The sequence below is a fragment of the Dromaius novaehollandiae genome, chromosome 3 (genome assembly GCF_036370855.1).
Source record: "Dromaius novaehollandiae isolate bDroNov1 chromosome 3, bDroNov1.hap1, whole genome shotgun sequence".
Taxonomy (NCBI): Eukaryota; Metazoa; Chordata; class Aves; order Casuariiformes; family Dromaiidae; genus Dromaius; species Dromaius novaehollandiae.
Window position 1 is genome coordinate 33044522 of NC_088100.1, and position 13625 is coordinate 33058146.

At 37.0% G+C, this 13625-nt stretch overlaps 1 protein-coding gene across 9 annotated transcripts in view; it reads left to right on the forward strand.

The window, feature by feature from the left end:
• FAM135A (family with sequence similarity 135 member A) overlaps positions 1 to 13625 on the forward strand; it is a 97458-nt gene that overhangs the window by 43692 nt on the left and 40141 nt on the right. For 8 of the 9 annotated variants that reach the window (XM_064508640.1, XM_064508645.1, XM_064508643.1 and 5 more), the window contains 7 exons: positions 3879 to 3958; positions 8261 to 8400; positions 8516 to 8586; positions 8788 to 8961; positions 10106 to 10232; positions 10547 to 10700; positions 13199 to 13276. In XM_064508640.1, the coding sequence (XP_064364710.1) occupies positions 3879 to 3958; positions 8261 to 8400; positions 8516 to 8586; positions 8788 to 8961; positions 10106 to 10232; positions 10547 to 10700; positions 13199 to 13276 (824 nt within the window). The remainder of the gene's footprint in view (positions 1 to 3878; positions 3959 to 8260; positions 8401 to 8515; positions 8587 to 8787; positions 8962 to 10105; positions 10233 to 10546; positions 10701 to 13198; positions 13277 to 13625) is intronic. The other variant, XM_064508641.1, reaches the window with a different exon arrangement.

Consider the following 13625-nt stretch of genomic DNA (forward strand, 5'->3'; position numbering starts at 1 on the left):
ATGTTTCAGAAGTGGCACTGGCTTGCCTAGTTTTAACATGGCTAGTACCTGGATGGTCTGCCACTGTGGCCGTATTAATAGTAGCCATTGTTTCCTTCATTGAGGAGTAGGTGGCCTGATGGTGTTTGGGAAATGAGAAGAATGCATTTCCATAATTAGTCAATTAAATGATCTGTGGGAGAACCTAATATGGGTCTATAGGGATGGAACGTGGACTGTATAATGACTCCTGTCTCCACTGAATGAATTCTCCAGATAAAACAGTGATAGCAGTAATAAGTACTATGCCTTAGTTGCAGAATCTAGGGAAAATGAGATAATTCAGAAACAAACTTTGTAATACTGAATGCAGTGATGTCTCTGAGCAGTAAAGAAATTCAGAACTGGTCACTCTTCTTCTATGCTGGAGGTGAGGCCTTTGAAAAGCTTTGGACACATCTCTACTCATATATATGGCAGAAGGCAAGCTCATGGCATGATGAAAAATATTCCCGTTAAGGGAATGAAAATGCTCAGAAAGAAAACAGATACCTGCTTCATTCCTTCAGGCTAAGCATTTCTGCCAAGTCTCATATGGTGTAAAGGGCCTTGGTACAAAAGAAGTTCTGGTTACCTTGAAAGCAGTTTATTTTATTGTCTGATTCTTCTGGTGGAATCCACGTTTACTTGCTGTGTTTTCTGCTTGGTGTTCTTATCCAGAAAAAAACAAAGTTCCTTAAAGATGTTTTACCTGTTTAGTCACTGATCAGGAGAGCTGTTTCTGCAGGGCTTCTTACATGCTTCATGAGGCTCAGGAAGACTGTTGAGAGTCTGCTTGCTCAGTGTCCCTTTGGAGACTCTTTCAAATTGCTCTTGCATCAGCAGGAAGAGCTTCAAGCAGGTGTAACCTGCTTCTCATGTTGCTTTGCCTTGACAACTTGATGCTAAAGCCTCACTCAAAATCTCTTCCTGTTGTGGTGTCAGACCTTCAGCCAGCTGTCGGTGTGCCTTTCTACCCAGCCCTGTGCTCTGCGCTGCCTGTACTGCAGTGACTCAGTTCAGGGTTCTGCTTTGTTAGTTGTTCTAGCTGAGGCTTTTAAAATGCTCAGCTGTAGTTATGTCATCAAAGAGGATCAAAATGCATCTTGCTGAATTATCAGATGCTTGGTGTTCTAAACATCAATTTGTAGCTCTTCATTTGCAGATAGATCGTTAATATTTATGGTATTTAAAGATGAACAGCAGTGAACAATTTGGGTAAATACTGTGTAGGAGATTTTTTTTTTTTTTTTAATTTAAATATCTTGATGCAGTTAAATAATTATTTCAAAGATCTGGACATAAGTTTTTAATTTAATGTTCCTGTGTTTGCCCTGAGCTGAACCCCTACAGAATTTTGGTATTCAGATTAACAGGTGTATGTTTTATGTTATAGACTGCTTAAAGTACAAATCTGTGCTGAATATCAAAGCAAGCTGTCTCAAACAAGCAAACAGTACACCTTCATCTTCCCATTACCCCAAATTAAAATACATCAGGCAGATGGTAGAAAAAGGGATAAAATAGTCTGCTTTTAATGAAATGTTGCAAAGTAGTAATAGGAAAAATAAGGATGTTCTGACAGCCTTTTTGTTTCACAGTCTGCATTCTAAGCATATGTATCATGGACTTGAATCTAAACAATGCTGTTGATTATTGTTTTCTTAAAGGCCTGGATTGTAAACAGTCTTTTAATAGCATTATTATGGAGAACTAGTCTAATTGCATTAAGTAGTAGGAATGTCACATTACAGCACCTTTCTGTGCAGTGTCCAGTTTTTACTTTGCATTTACCTTGTATCTTACCTTGTTAAGGTCATAATTCATCAACCTCTCCACATTTGATGAAGTTATTAAGTCTTAGTTAAATTTATCTTCCATTCAGATGCTCTGGGGAACTGTCAGATGGTTCTAGACAGGAACTGAGAATGATGCAGATTCTGGATATTTTTGAGTCTGCTATAGGACCCAGTTGGGTAGAAGGTTAGAATAAGATGAAGTAAAATATCTTTCATTTCTCTGAACTATTGAGAAAAAAATATTTAATATATAAAGTTCTTAGAGGGTAATTTGTTTGCTTTTTTAACATAAAGTACCCAAACTACAGGGCAATATTCTGCTGGGAAGTCGGCTGTTTTTAAAAAAAAAAAAAAAAAAAAAAAAAAAAAAAAAAAAAGTGAAGCAGTTTTTGCAGGCCAGTAGTTATTCTAGACCTTCCCTTTACAATTTATACAATTGCTGCAAAGAGTACCTGTCTGTATATTTCTGGGTACTTGAGTATAACGGATAGCTAATCCTCTTTGTACAGTTCACTATAATTTGTAAAAGGTTGTGTGCGCTCTTCCAAGTTGTCTGTCATCACCACGGCAGTGGCTCTCCAGTCTTTTCTTAATACATGAAATAACAATCAATACGCTCTGCCTTCATATTTGGGTTATTTGGATTATGGGAAGATGAAGCCTGTAGTGGTAATGTGTCAAGCACTAGAGAAGTGTTTACTGTGGATGCAGAAATTACACTGGGAATTTGGGATTGGTGGGAAGTATCTGCTTGTTTAGTATGTGTGAATGTAGCGTGTCTTGGTATAGCTGAAGTGACTGGTTGAATGGTGAAGTCTGAACCGGAGAAAAGTACATGAGTGTACTAGATTGCATCCTGCTGGATTAATGTCGAGAGGGCTTTCATAATCTCCTCAATTCCTTACGCTCCTGTGGAACAGGACCCAATGTTAGTACTGAATTCTTTTCTCCAATGCAATGTTAATTCATGCTTGACTCTTAATGAATCACTTACTAAATGTTTTTGGAATCCTGTTTCACCTATGGGTTTCTAAAAAAAAATAGAAGTATTATAATCAGTTTACAATAGGTTGAGTTGTATTAGATTTTTAAAAGGTAGGAATGATTTTGCTATCATCTCTTAGCGCTAACTACATCGTTGGTTTATTAAGTGTCTTCTATTATATGGCATTCTTTGATAATATCATTTTGACCAAGCTAAAGTTGACTTTTATTTTCGTGAAAGGATTTAATTAAGAATTATTTGTATTTATTGATTGTAAGGCTAGTATACAGTTACATCAGTTGTTACTGAAGTCTTGGTGCTTCAGGCTTAAGCTGTGGTGTTAAAAACAAAAAACAAAATAACAGAACAAGGATGCTTTGGATTTGGATAGTTTGGATAATTAAAAGAGCCATAGGATTATGAGTGGGATATGAAATGCATACTCTTAAGGGCATTTAAGTCCATGCTTCTGCCTGAAAAGGTGCTCCTGTGCTCCCACTCTGAGTGTTGTTGTTCTCTCCCTTTTGTTGGCACTAGAGCCTGTGCAGCTGTGTCAGATCTGAAGCTAGCCCTTGAAAACAAAAATGGATTGTCTGAAATGGGATGAGGTGGGGAGAACAGATCATCTAGTGTACATTTATAGACTCTTTGGTCATGTAGAGAGTTCCATAAAAATCAATATAAGAGACAATTTAGGGATTTCATGGATCAAAATCAAAGTTGGAAGCAGTATGGAACTGGAGCAGGGTTAAGGCCTGTTCGAAGATGGGGAGCAGGTATCTAAATAAGTACTTGTGCCAACACTCTGGAGGAGTGGAAGGACAGCTAGCTGTGTTGAGACTTCATTCTCTTATTCAGGTCTTTGGCCAAATTTCTAGTTAATGATTAAAAAAAAAAAAAAGATGGATGAAGAATTAAAAGAAAAACACAGCTTTCAGTTTTGGGGACTTCTCAGGCCTGTTCCTTCCTCCTGCTCCCCTTCTTCCCATGCCTGCCTTTGTCAGTGTATGTGTCTGTATATGGTAAATGAGGTGTGCTGGACCGAATGTGTTGCAAATGACTGTCTTTTGCTTTAGCTTTTACCAGATTCGTGCATCTATGAAAATTCCACCAAGAATTCCCCACAAACTAGAAGCTAGCTTGTTACACGCAGCCGGTAAGTGCAAGAACTTCTAGCAAATGAGGTCATTACCTTCCCTTGCTGATTAAGGGAGTGTCCTTTTTGTCTTATGTTGTTACAACTAATATAAGAATGTTTTAATTCTGTATTTTGTTATTAACACAATTAAAATATAACTTATTTCATGCTCACCTACTGAAAAACTAGCTTGCTTGTTCTTAGCAACGAGACTTATAAGTTAATTACAGAATTTGTGTTACAGTATTTCCTCTGTTGATTCCCATTACTGGTAGCACAACACGGTGATTCCTTTATATTAGTCTCTTCTGTTTTTTCCACTGATCTGCTTAGTTTTCCTTTGTTATGGACTAAGATGACTAAGGCTCTGGGTAGGTCTCATGTGAGTAGGTATCCTCAAAGTAATGGAGAACTTCAGATGCAGGCTTTCCTGCAGATTGCTAAGCTTGTTTCTTTCCAAAGGAAGGCTCTGAAAAGGTTCAATTCCTTCCTCCCTCTGCCCCCTAGCCTTGCTATTCTGCTGTCTGGAGACAAAGTTAAAAATTGATTTAAGCTCCTGAACAGAAATATCCATCCGCTGCCACCCCCCCTCTTTTTTTTAAATATGGTACTCACTTTTGATTTCTGTGCTGAGGGCAAATTAAACCTGGAGAAACATATTAATGGTCTCCTAATTCTGTAAAAAACATGAAAAGCAAAACTGAATTAACTTTTCAAATGTCAAATGAAATTGTTGGAATTGCCAGGAAGAAAAACTTGCTACAGACTGAGAAGATGTAATATGAGGTTACAGAGACCTGAATTATTGAGCAGAATCACAATGTAGACACTGAAGCTTCTTGAATTGTTCCTGGATATATGTGAAGTAAATAAATAATTTTTATGAACAAAGGGACAGATTTTTCAAGTCAGAAGTGTAATGTGGCTTACTGGAATTTAGCTCTACTAAACTGATTTTTTTTTAATAGTGTCACTTAAATAGTTTTTTATTTTTTATTTTTATTATTGCTAAAAGAATGTTCTTTTCATGTTATGTTTTAGAACTGTCTTCAGTTATTTTTCAGAAAGCTTAATGAATTCTATGACATATGTTCTAGCCCTTTTGTCTCTCTTTACTAGGCATAAACTATATTAGCATTAAGACTGCGGTTTGACATGAGTTTAAATCAACAGTGCTGTCAAAAAAAAAAAAAAAATGCAGCCCTTGCTTCCCTCTGGCTGTTTCCTGCTGCTATATTGCTCTGTGCACTGCTCTGACACAAATGTCTGATCTGGCCAGTGAACTCAACTGGGGAGCTCATTCAGTTGATAAACAGTCATTTCAAAAAAAAACAAGTCAAAACCCCAAATCTAAAAGCTGGGATGCTTTTTAGATCAGTCTCTCCATCTGGTTCATCACGTAGTTGCTAATAATGTTTGTGCCATAATAGTGTGGAGAGCAGGAATGAGGAGTCAACCAAAGAGTAGGTGGAATTGCCTTTTCGGTGCAAATTTAAATGCACATCAAGCTACAGCTTTGTTTTTTGGGGTTTCTTTTTTTTTTTTTTTTTTTTTTTTTTTTTTTGGTGGTGGTTAAGATGCCATTTTAGTATTAGTTTGTCCTCCTCGTGGACATGATCGTGTTTTATCTCGCAGAGGACCTCTGCCTTCCATCTTTAGTTCTAGTTCACAGCCTTACCATTCAAGGTGATCAAGTAGCTCATATCAGTTACTGAGACTGCCATTATTTTGGGGGAAAAAAACTGCTGATATGTTGTCTGTGGACTAGCACTGAAGGGTTGAGCCGCTCTCTGAAGGGGTCTGGTGTGTGTTATCAATAGAAGAACTGTAGCTGAGCTGGAGCCCACAGTTCTTGTTCCTGAGAGGAGTGTGATGTAGTGACCAGGTCCATCTTCCTGTGCCTCTGAAGCTCTCTGTTATTCCGTCTTCCTCATGCTTAGGTCTTCTCTAAGTCCTATTCCCTTTGACAGCATCATGGTTTTCTCATCCCAGTCCACGTCTGCTTGCTGAGGTGCTAGCTCTCCCTTGAGAGTTTCTAACTCTCCCTAGCCTCTCCGCAAGTCACCCACAGTTTCCTTGCCTTGGCTGTGTGTTTTACCCCTTCCCGCAGACTCTTCATGAGATCTAACTCTTCCTTTTTATTTCCCAAGTTAATTATACCATCTCAGTTTTTCCCTTCTTCCTGCTCTATTGCTTCTCCTTCCATCACTTGTCCAGCCCTTCCCAGGTCTTCATCAGGTTCCATGTCTCTTTTTAATCCCTTTTTCTTCTGTTCCCATTTCCCTGTGGTACTAGTTCACTGGAGTAACACAGGACCCAGGACAAGCTTCGATTACAATGTGATACAGCAAGGCACTTGCTTCAGCTCCAGCCTTGTGAAGGTCTGGTGGCATCCTTGTGATTTGCAAGGAGATGCAGTCATGCTCCAGAAAGCTAAAAGAATAATTCTAGTCTGCATGAGGTTGTTTCAGTTTTGAAGCTGTTCTGAATGCCTTCTTGTGTCAGAAACTAGTGGGTGTTTTTCAGGAAAAAAAAAAACAGGTTAGGAATGAGATGTCCATTTTTACCTTGCAAAAGTGAATGGATTCCCCAATATGTTCTTCCCCTCCCCAGGTTCCTGTGTTTTGCATTCTTTCTTACAGACCTGCTGCTTGCTGAGGTGGCTTAGTTGTGTGGATACAAGCCTAGAAGTAATCTAGTCAGTCCATAGCTGACTAAAAAATGGTTGTTCTGCCTCGCTGGTTTCATGGTTGGGGGCGCCTGATCCCCACGCTGGTGTGGGTCCACCGTTGCTGGCTTTGGGTTTTCCTCTGTGGCTGTCCTCCTGCGGGCACAGTTCCTCCTTGCACTGAAGTCGGTGGGACGGGGACTGGCACCGAAGGAGCTGAGTGGTGCATAGGCAGTGGGACCGTGGCTGTATGTTTCCATTACCTCTTTTGTGTCAGGCTAGAGGCTATCCCTTTTGCTGGTGGCATGCAGTTATATCAGATTGCATGTAATGGGAAACCATACCCTCTCTGCCCTTCACCTGTATCCTACCAGATGGACTGATACCAGCTGAAAGTGGCATTATGTGGGGGAATTACCGTTATTGGTTCAGCCTTCGTATCTAGCTTGTCCAGGAGACCTAACTGCAGAGTGTATGAAACCGACTCAGTGAACGAGCGCTTACACTTGTTTCTAGTTTCTGAAGGGAGGTTAACTCAAATATCATGAAGGTTACAGGGGGAGAATGTGTGCCCTGCACCAGCTCGAACAGTGATTTTCTGTCAGTGATCTGGAGACTTCAAATCTGTGCAGCGCAAACTCTGCAGACTGATTCTTTTATTATTATTATTCTTTTGTGGATCCTTCTGAAGGTCATCTATTAAGAAAAATAAAAAGAATTTTCAAAAATACTTCACACCTCCATATACACAATTTCTAAGAGTTAGTGAACTGAAAAAGGTTAATGCTATTGAGCCAACTTGTTGAGCGGTAAGAAATGGTCAGTAGTTCAACTCCTACCTTTGTTCTTCCAAGTTCCATCTTCTTTTACGTGTTGCTTCACAGACCAGTGCTGCCATGAGTTTTCCTGTGTGGTAAACCCTTTCCTATTATGCTAAATGTTTCTTCCATAACTTTATTTTTTTAAAAAAAAACTCTTCCCTTTCTCATTCGTACTAGAAGCTTTTTGACCTTTCTTGGCAAAGGATTCTCCAACCATTCGTCACACTTTTGCGAACTCTTTTTGATCAGCAGCTTCTGGACTGAAAGCAGAAGTGCCATATTGAACAAGAAATGTAAGGTTCCATATTGAACAGGAAATGTAAGGTTTAGGTGGCATATTTGGAAATGGTCTGACCAGACCAGTATGTAAAACTGTGGAAGGAAAGAAAGAACCACCTGTGTGCTTGATTAATTCAGTGGAGCAGTGCATGTCATTTAACCTTTCTGCCTCGTCTGTAAGTAAGTCTCAGTTCTCAACGTGCTTTTGATATGACAGTAATGTCGAATGAAAAAAGACACACTTCATGCTTTTTATTAGAGTTTTTAGTGCCTGGAATGACTTATTCCAGCTCAGAACGAAGCAAAAAATCTTCATAATGGAAATTGTCTTAAAGGTAAATTACATTCAAAAACATTGATACAGTATTTCTTAGAAACAAAAATGTTCCTCTAAACTCCGGTAGCTGCTGACTGAAATGAAAACTGATTGTGTTGGTGTTAAGTTCTGATAGTGGACATGAAACTGACGGGAACGGGAGTTTCGCTGCTTAGCTGCTTCAGAGTTTCCTGATTCCAGACCAATTATATTAACACTTGTTTCTCTCTTTTCAGGTGCAGATCTTGCCTTTCCTGCTTCAGTCCATGACAATATAGTTTGCAGTAAAACATTTCAGATTCTTTACAAAAATGAGGAAGTTTCTGTGAATGATGTGATGATTTTCAAAGTAAAAATGCTTTTAGATGAGAGGAAGGTAATCTGCCATTCAACTTACTATATCCAGATACTTACGGCATCGTTGTTTATAGTTTGGATTACTATAAATATGGGACCTGAAAAGTTTTCATGATTCTGCAATTCCTTTTTAGATTGAAGAATCTCTTAATGAGATGAATTTTCTGCTCACATTAGATCTACACTTCACAGATACAGACTATTCGTAAGTTTAAATGTAAAAGACTTTATTAAAACAACAATATGCTAACTGCTTCTAAATTAACATTCCAAAGTATACACCAATGCTGAGTTGAAAGCTGCAGCAATTACTAATAACCTGCTTACATATTGCACTTCTAATTTTATTGCTTACCTACTTTAAAAATGGTTGCTCTAATTATATGTATTCTTTACTGATTTTTAGACCCGATGACCTGAGCACACTACAGCCAATCAGTAGCCGAACTTTAAAGTTGCACTTTAACTTGCATCGGGGCCTTCATCATTACGTCAATGTTATGTTTGATTACTTCCACCTTTCTGTCATATCTGTTATAGTCCATGCTTCCTTGGTTGCTCTGCATCAGCCATTGATAAGGTAATCTCCTGTTGATAAAATGCAAACAAAGTATTTGGGTGCCCAATTTTAAACGTTGTGAAAATAGATTACTTAGGAAGAAGTTAAGTCTATGTATGATGTAGTTTTCTTTATGACAACTCTGGAATTCAGGGGTCAGAGGGAGGAGAGGCCTGGAACAAATTTTGAGTTTGTTTTTGTTAGAAATAAAAGTAGCTGGATTATTTCAGTGATGTGTTTCAGGCACGGCTATATAGTAACTGAATTGGCAGATCTGAAGGGATGGCACAACATTGTTTGGGAGAGGAGTAAACGGTGAGGAGACTGGAATGAGATAATATTGCTATTGAAGACTTCATCTGATAAAATCACATGCTTTTAAAGCAGCATCATGTATATACAATGTCAGCTGTCAAAACATTGCAGTGAAATTCAAGGGTTTCACCTGCATTTGTCTCTTAGATGTGGGGTCAAACTTCATTGTCTTGAGAGAAAGTGAAAAACAGGTTTCGTTACTAATTTTCAGTCAGAAAGGAATATTAAGGATCCAAGTTGTCCTTTTTTGAACAATTTGGGGAGAGGTTGGGGTTTTGGATGGGCTTTCTCCTTGAGTAGCTGAGGTCAAGCATTCATTAAGAAAACAGCAGTGACAGCTTGTGTGACAGCTCTCCAAGCGTTTGCTGCTCATTCACCTTTAGGAGCTAATGTTCTGACAGCAAAGTTGGCAGAAAATGAATGCTTCTTACCTGTTATAATTCAAAATTGAGCTGTTTGGCTTAAACTTTTAGGAATATTGTTTAAATTATATGAGTTCTGCATTAAAAAGAATGAGGGAGAGCTTGCGCAATCTCCTGGCACAGAGTCTGCTGACCTTTGTGGTGAGAGATGGCAACAAAACAGTCGAGGGTAATAACTTCTTAAACTCTTCCAACTAGCTGCAGATGTTCTTTGAAGAGAACTACTCTACAAGTACTGCTTTAAAAGGGGAACCTACTAGCCTGGGAACTTTCAGTATATTATTGAGAATCAGTGGTTTTGCTAATTCCATGAAAAACTAAGAATTTTTGTAACTTTGACAGATTTGTGACACACAGTATGTTAGAATTACTCAATTCATTTGTATTTGTAAAGATGTGGATATCTTCATATTCAATTTGTTTTACAGCTTTCCTCGCCCAGTGAAGAATACATGGTTAAACAGGAATGCACCAGCACAAAACAGGGACTCTGTGATTCCTTCTCTTGAAAGTGTGGTCTTTGGCAATAACTACACAAAACAGTTATCAGCAGATGTAAGCACGTATCAGTTGAACATTTTATTTATATTTTGTTGATCAGTGTGGATTTTTACTTTTTTACAGAAATACTGTCTGATAAATAATGAACTTTGGAGGTACTTTGGTTTGCCACATGATATGGGAAAAGAGAAAAATTGTTCCAAAGGCTATGTTCTATTTCAGGATTGCGTAGATGGAAAGCTTAAAATATTTAGTATTTGACCTTCTTTTTTAATACATTGCAGTCCATTAAAAAGTCCATTTTAGTTATTCTGTTAATGCTTCACTTATGGTATGAAATTAATATGTGCATTTTTTTCTTTTTTTAGGGTTGCAGTTTTGTGGTTTCAGAGTCTTTCCTCAATCATGCCTATAATTTCCACTACACGCTTTGTGCCAGTTTGCTGCTTGCTTTCAAAGGATTACATAGCTATTTCATTTTGATAACAAAGGAGCTCCCCTCTTCTCACCGAATTGAACTGGGTATGTTGAATATAATAAAATGCATAGCTTTCCTTTCAGTGTTTATTAAAAATGTCCCCTCTTCTAGGTTGAACTGGCATTAATTTTGTATATCTTGTATACCTACAATTTTTTTGCTCAAACTGAACCGGCACTTAATAACTCACGGAGAAAAAAATAAAGCACCAGCGCCCCACTAATGAAATAATGAGATAACAGCCTGAATTTATACAAATGGATTTTTTCTTGTAGGCCTTTGTTTTAGGATTAGGCCTGTTTTTCAAATCATTGTTTTTAGTGGTGAGAAAGTTGGAGAAACTCACAATCTAAAAAAGTATGCTGTACTTGGTTGTATGTTAAAAGGAAACATTGCGTGGTCATTTAAGAACTGAAATTTGGTAAGCTTGGATTCAAGAAGAATATTACATTGGAAACTTACCTGAAAACAAGACCTACAAGAAGAAATTGCTGCTGACTCAATTTGTAGTGTTACCTTTAAACTGACCAGCTGACCAATGGCTTAATTACCTGAGAATTAGGAAAAGCAATCTGAATACAGAAAAACTGTTTCTATAAAACTGAGTAGTTAAAATATGTTTTCAGAGCAGCTATTTCTTTAATAAAGTTAAAATTAAACTCTTACAAAATAGATGCATAGAAAGAAATTTAAGTTCTATGGCTGTGAAGACTCCTAGTAACTTGAATGAACAACATTCGATAGAAATAGCTGTGAAAATACTACATGAAATGCATTTCTGTAGAATGCTGGTATATTAGTGAGCCTACTCTCAACTTGTAGAACTGGGAGACTGGTATAAATAAAAGGGAGAATGCATTGGCATTGTAAAAAACCTGTTGGATTTTTTTTCCCAGCAAACATATTGCCTTTGAGTAATGTAAAGCTTTATTTAAATCCGAAAACCAGACAGGTCTTTCAGAATTTACATTGACTGTAGACAGAAGGTATTGATTATGCTATTGCATAACTTTAACAATATCAAAACTAAGCATTAGGAATTTATAAGACAGGAAACTGCAATATACAAATTAATTTTAAAGTGTGACATGGCAGCCAGTTACTGATTAAAACAGACTGTTTTACGTATATATTCGAAAATGCAAAGCAATTTTCGGGATGGGATTTTTGGAGGAAGGGTGCTAAAACTCTATGCATAAATTGCACGTACCACTAATGCGGAAACTGAGGCTTTTTCTTTATAGAAGCAAAAATCCTGCTACAGTCATGGTGCAAAGAATATTTTTGTCAGTTGTCCTAATCTTGATATGGAGGGGAGGGAATGCCCTGTTATATGAATGACTCAACTCTTAGTTTCGCATTTAGTGACAAAATCAGCCTTTTGCCAAATGGTATCTGTTGGTCTTATTGTCGTTATAAGGGTAGGCTTAGACTAAATCTTGCTATTTAAATGTTTCAGATAGGACCTTACATTCTGTAAAACATTCTTACAAAATATATATAATAGAAAGAAGCAAGTAATTGAATTTCATAGCTAGGTGGTACCCTTCAAACCTTACTGAAGTCAACAAAAAGATTTTCATAAGCTCCAGTGGAACTTGAGTCAGACCTTTAGTGATTTCTGTGAGTATGTTAGCTTACCTTCAGGAAATGAAAGTTTGAACAATAGATTGAGAGATGTGAGAATTTGTAATTACATTCGACATACATTGTACGTATTTTGCTGACGGTTCATTTTTTATTTTTTTTTCAAAATCTTTTCAATTGCAGCTGTAATTTATTTTCTTATTTATGAATCTTTTTTCATTTATTTCAGTTATATTGTATGTATGTTGGTTGGGACAGTTAATATAACAAAAGGAACTAATAATATAAATATTAATTACGCTATTATTGCTCACCTTTTGCTCATGACAAATAACCAATGCTTATCATTATTAACAGTACTTCCTTTAAAATCCATCAGCAATGAAAAAAGGAAAAAAAAAAAGCTGTGTTCTGTAATGTACGCAAAGAAATTGAAGCACTCTGGACTTCACAAAGTACATAATTGTTGTCCTTTGTATTTATCTTTAGTTTTTAAAATAAATGAGTTATTCTATTGTGGAAGTCTTATACATAAAATTTAAATGGATTTTGGGGAAGGGAATCTCAAATCCTATTTAAATCTCAGAATCATCACCTCTTGGTTTTAAGATTTTATGATGTACATTTCAACTCATTTTAAACTATCGTATACTTGTAAGAAAACACAGTGATTTTGCAGAAGCATGTGCAAAGAACTGAGTAACTTTAACTGAGCATTTAAGTGTTACTGGTTTCAGGAAATTAACAGGAAAACAAGTGAGCATAATGTACATCATGAATAATATCTAATCTAGAAACCACACTAAAATTATATGCTTTAATATACTGATCTAACTGCACTAATTGCTAGGCTAGGAATAAGCTTTTTTTAATACTAACTTTAAGACAAATAATAAATCACAGATGAAAAAAGGAGGTTAGTAACTAGTCATGTGTGTGCAATCCCTATAACTAGCCAAGGCCAGCATGCAGGTCCTTTATGAACGCCTCCTCAGAAGAAAATATCCACGAACCCAGAGAGACGCCTACCTAGGTATGTTTTCAAAGCAGGTGATATAACCCCTCAGATCTTTGTTAATGATATAAAATATTTTTATATGTAAACAGGAGAAAAAAATCCTCTATATTCAGCCATAGTGAAAGTGTGTTGAACTTTAAAGTTTGTGGAGTTGAGCTACTTATGTCTATGCTGAATATAGATAGTGAAATGAGAAATTACTACTGTTTTCTTGGTTTAGTGTTGTTGTATTTTTGTTGTCCTATTTTACTAAATAGAAATGATTGAAGAGTTTAGTCAGTTGTCGCCATTTAAATAGCCAGCTAAAAAAGGTAGTTTCATTGTAGACTCAACTTTCTAAATAATAAGAGACTAATATTTCTGC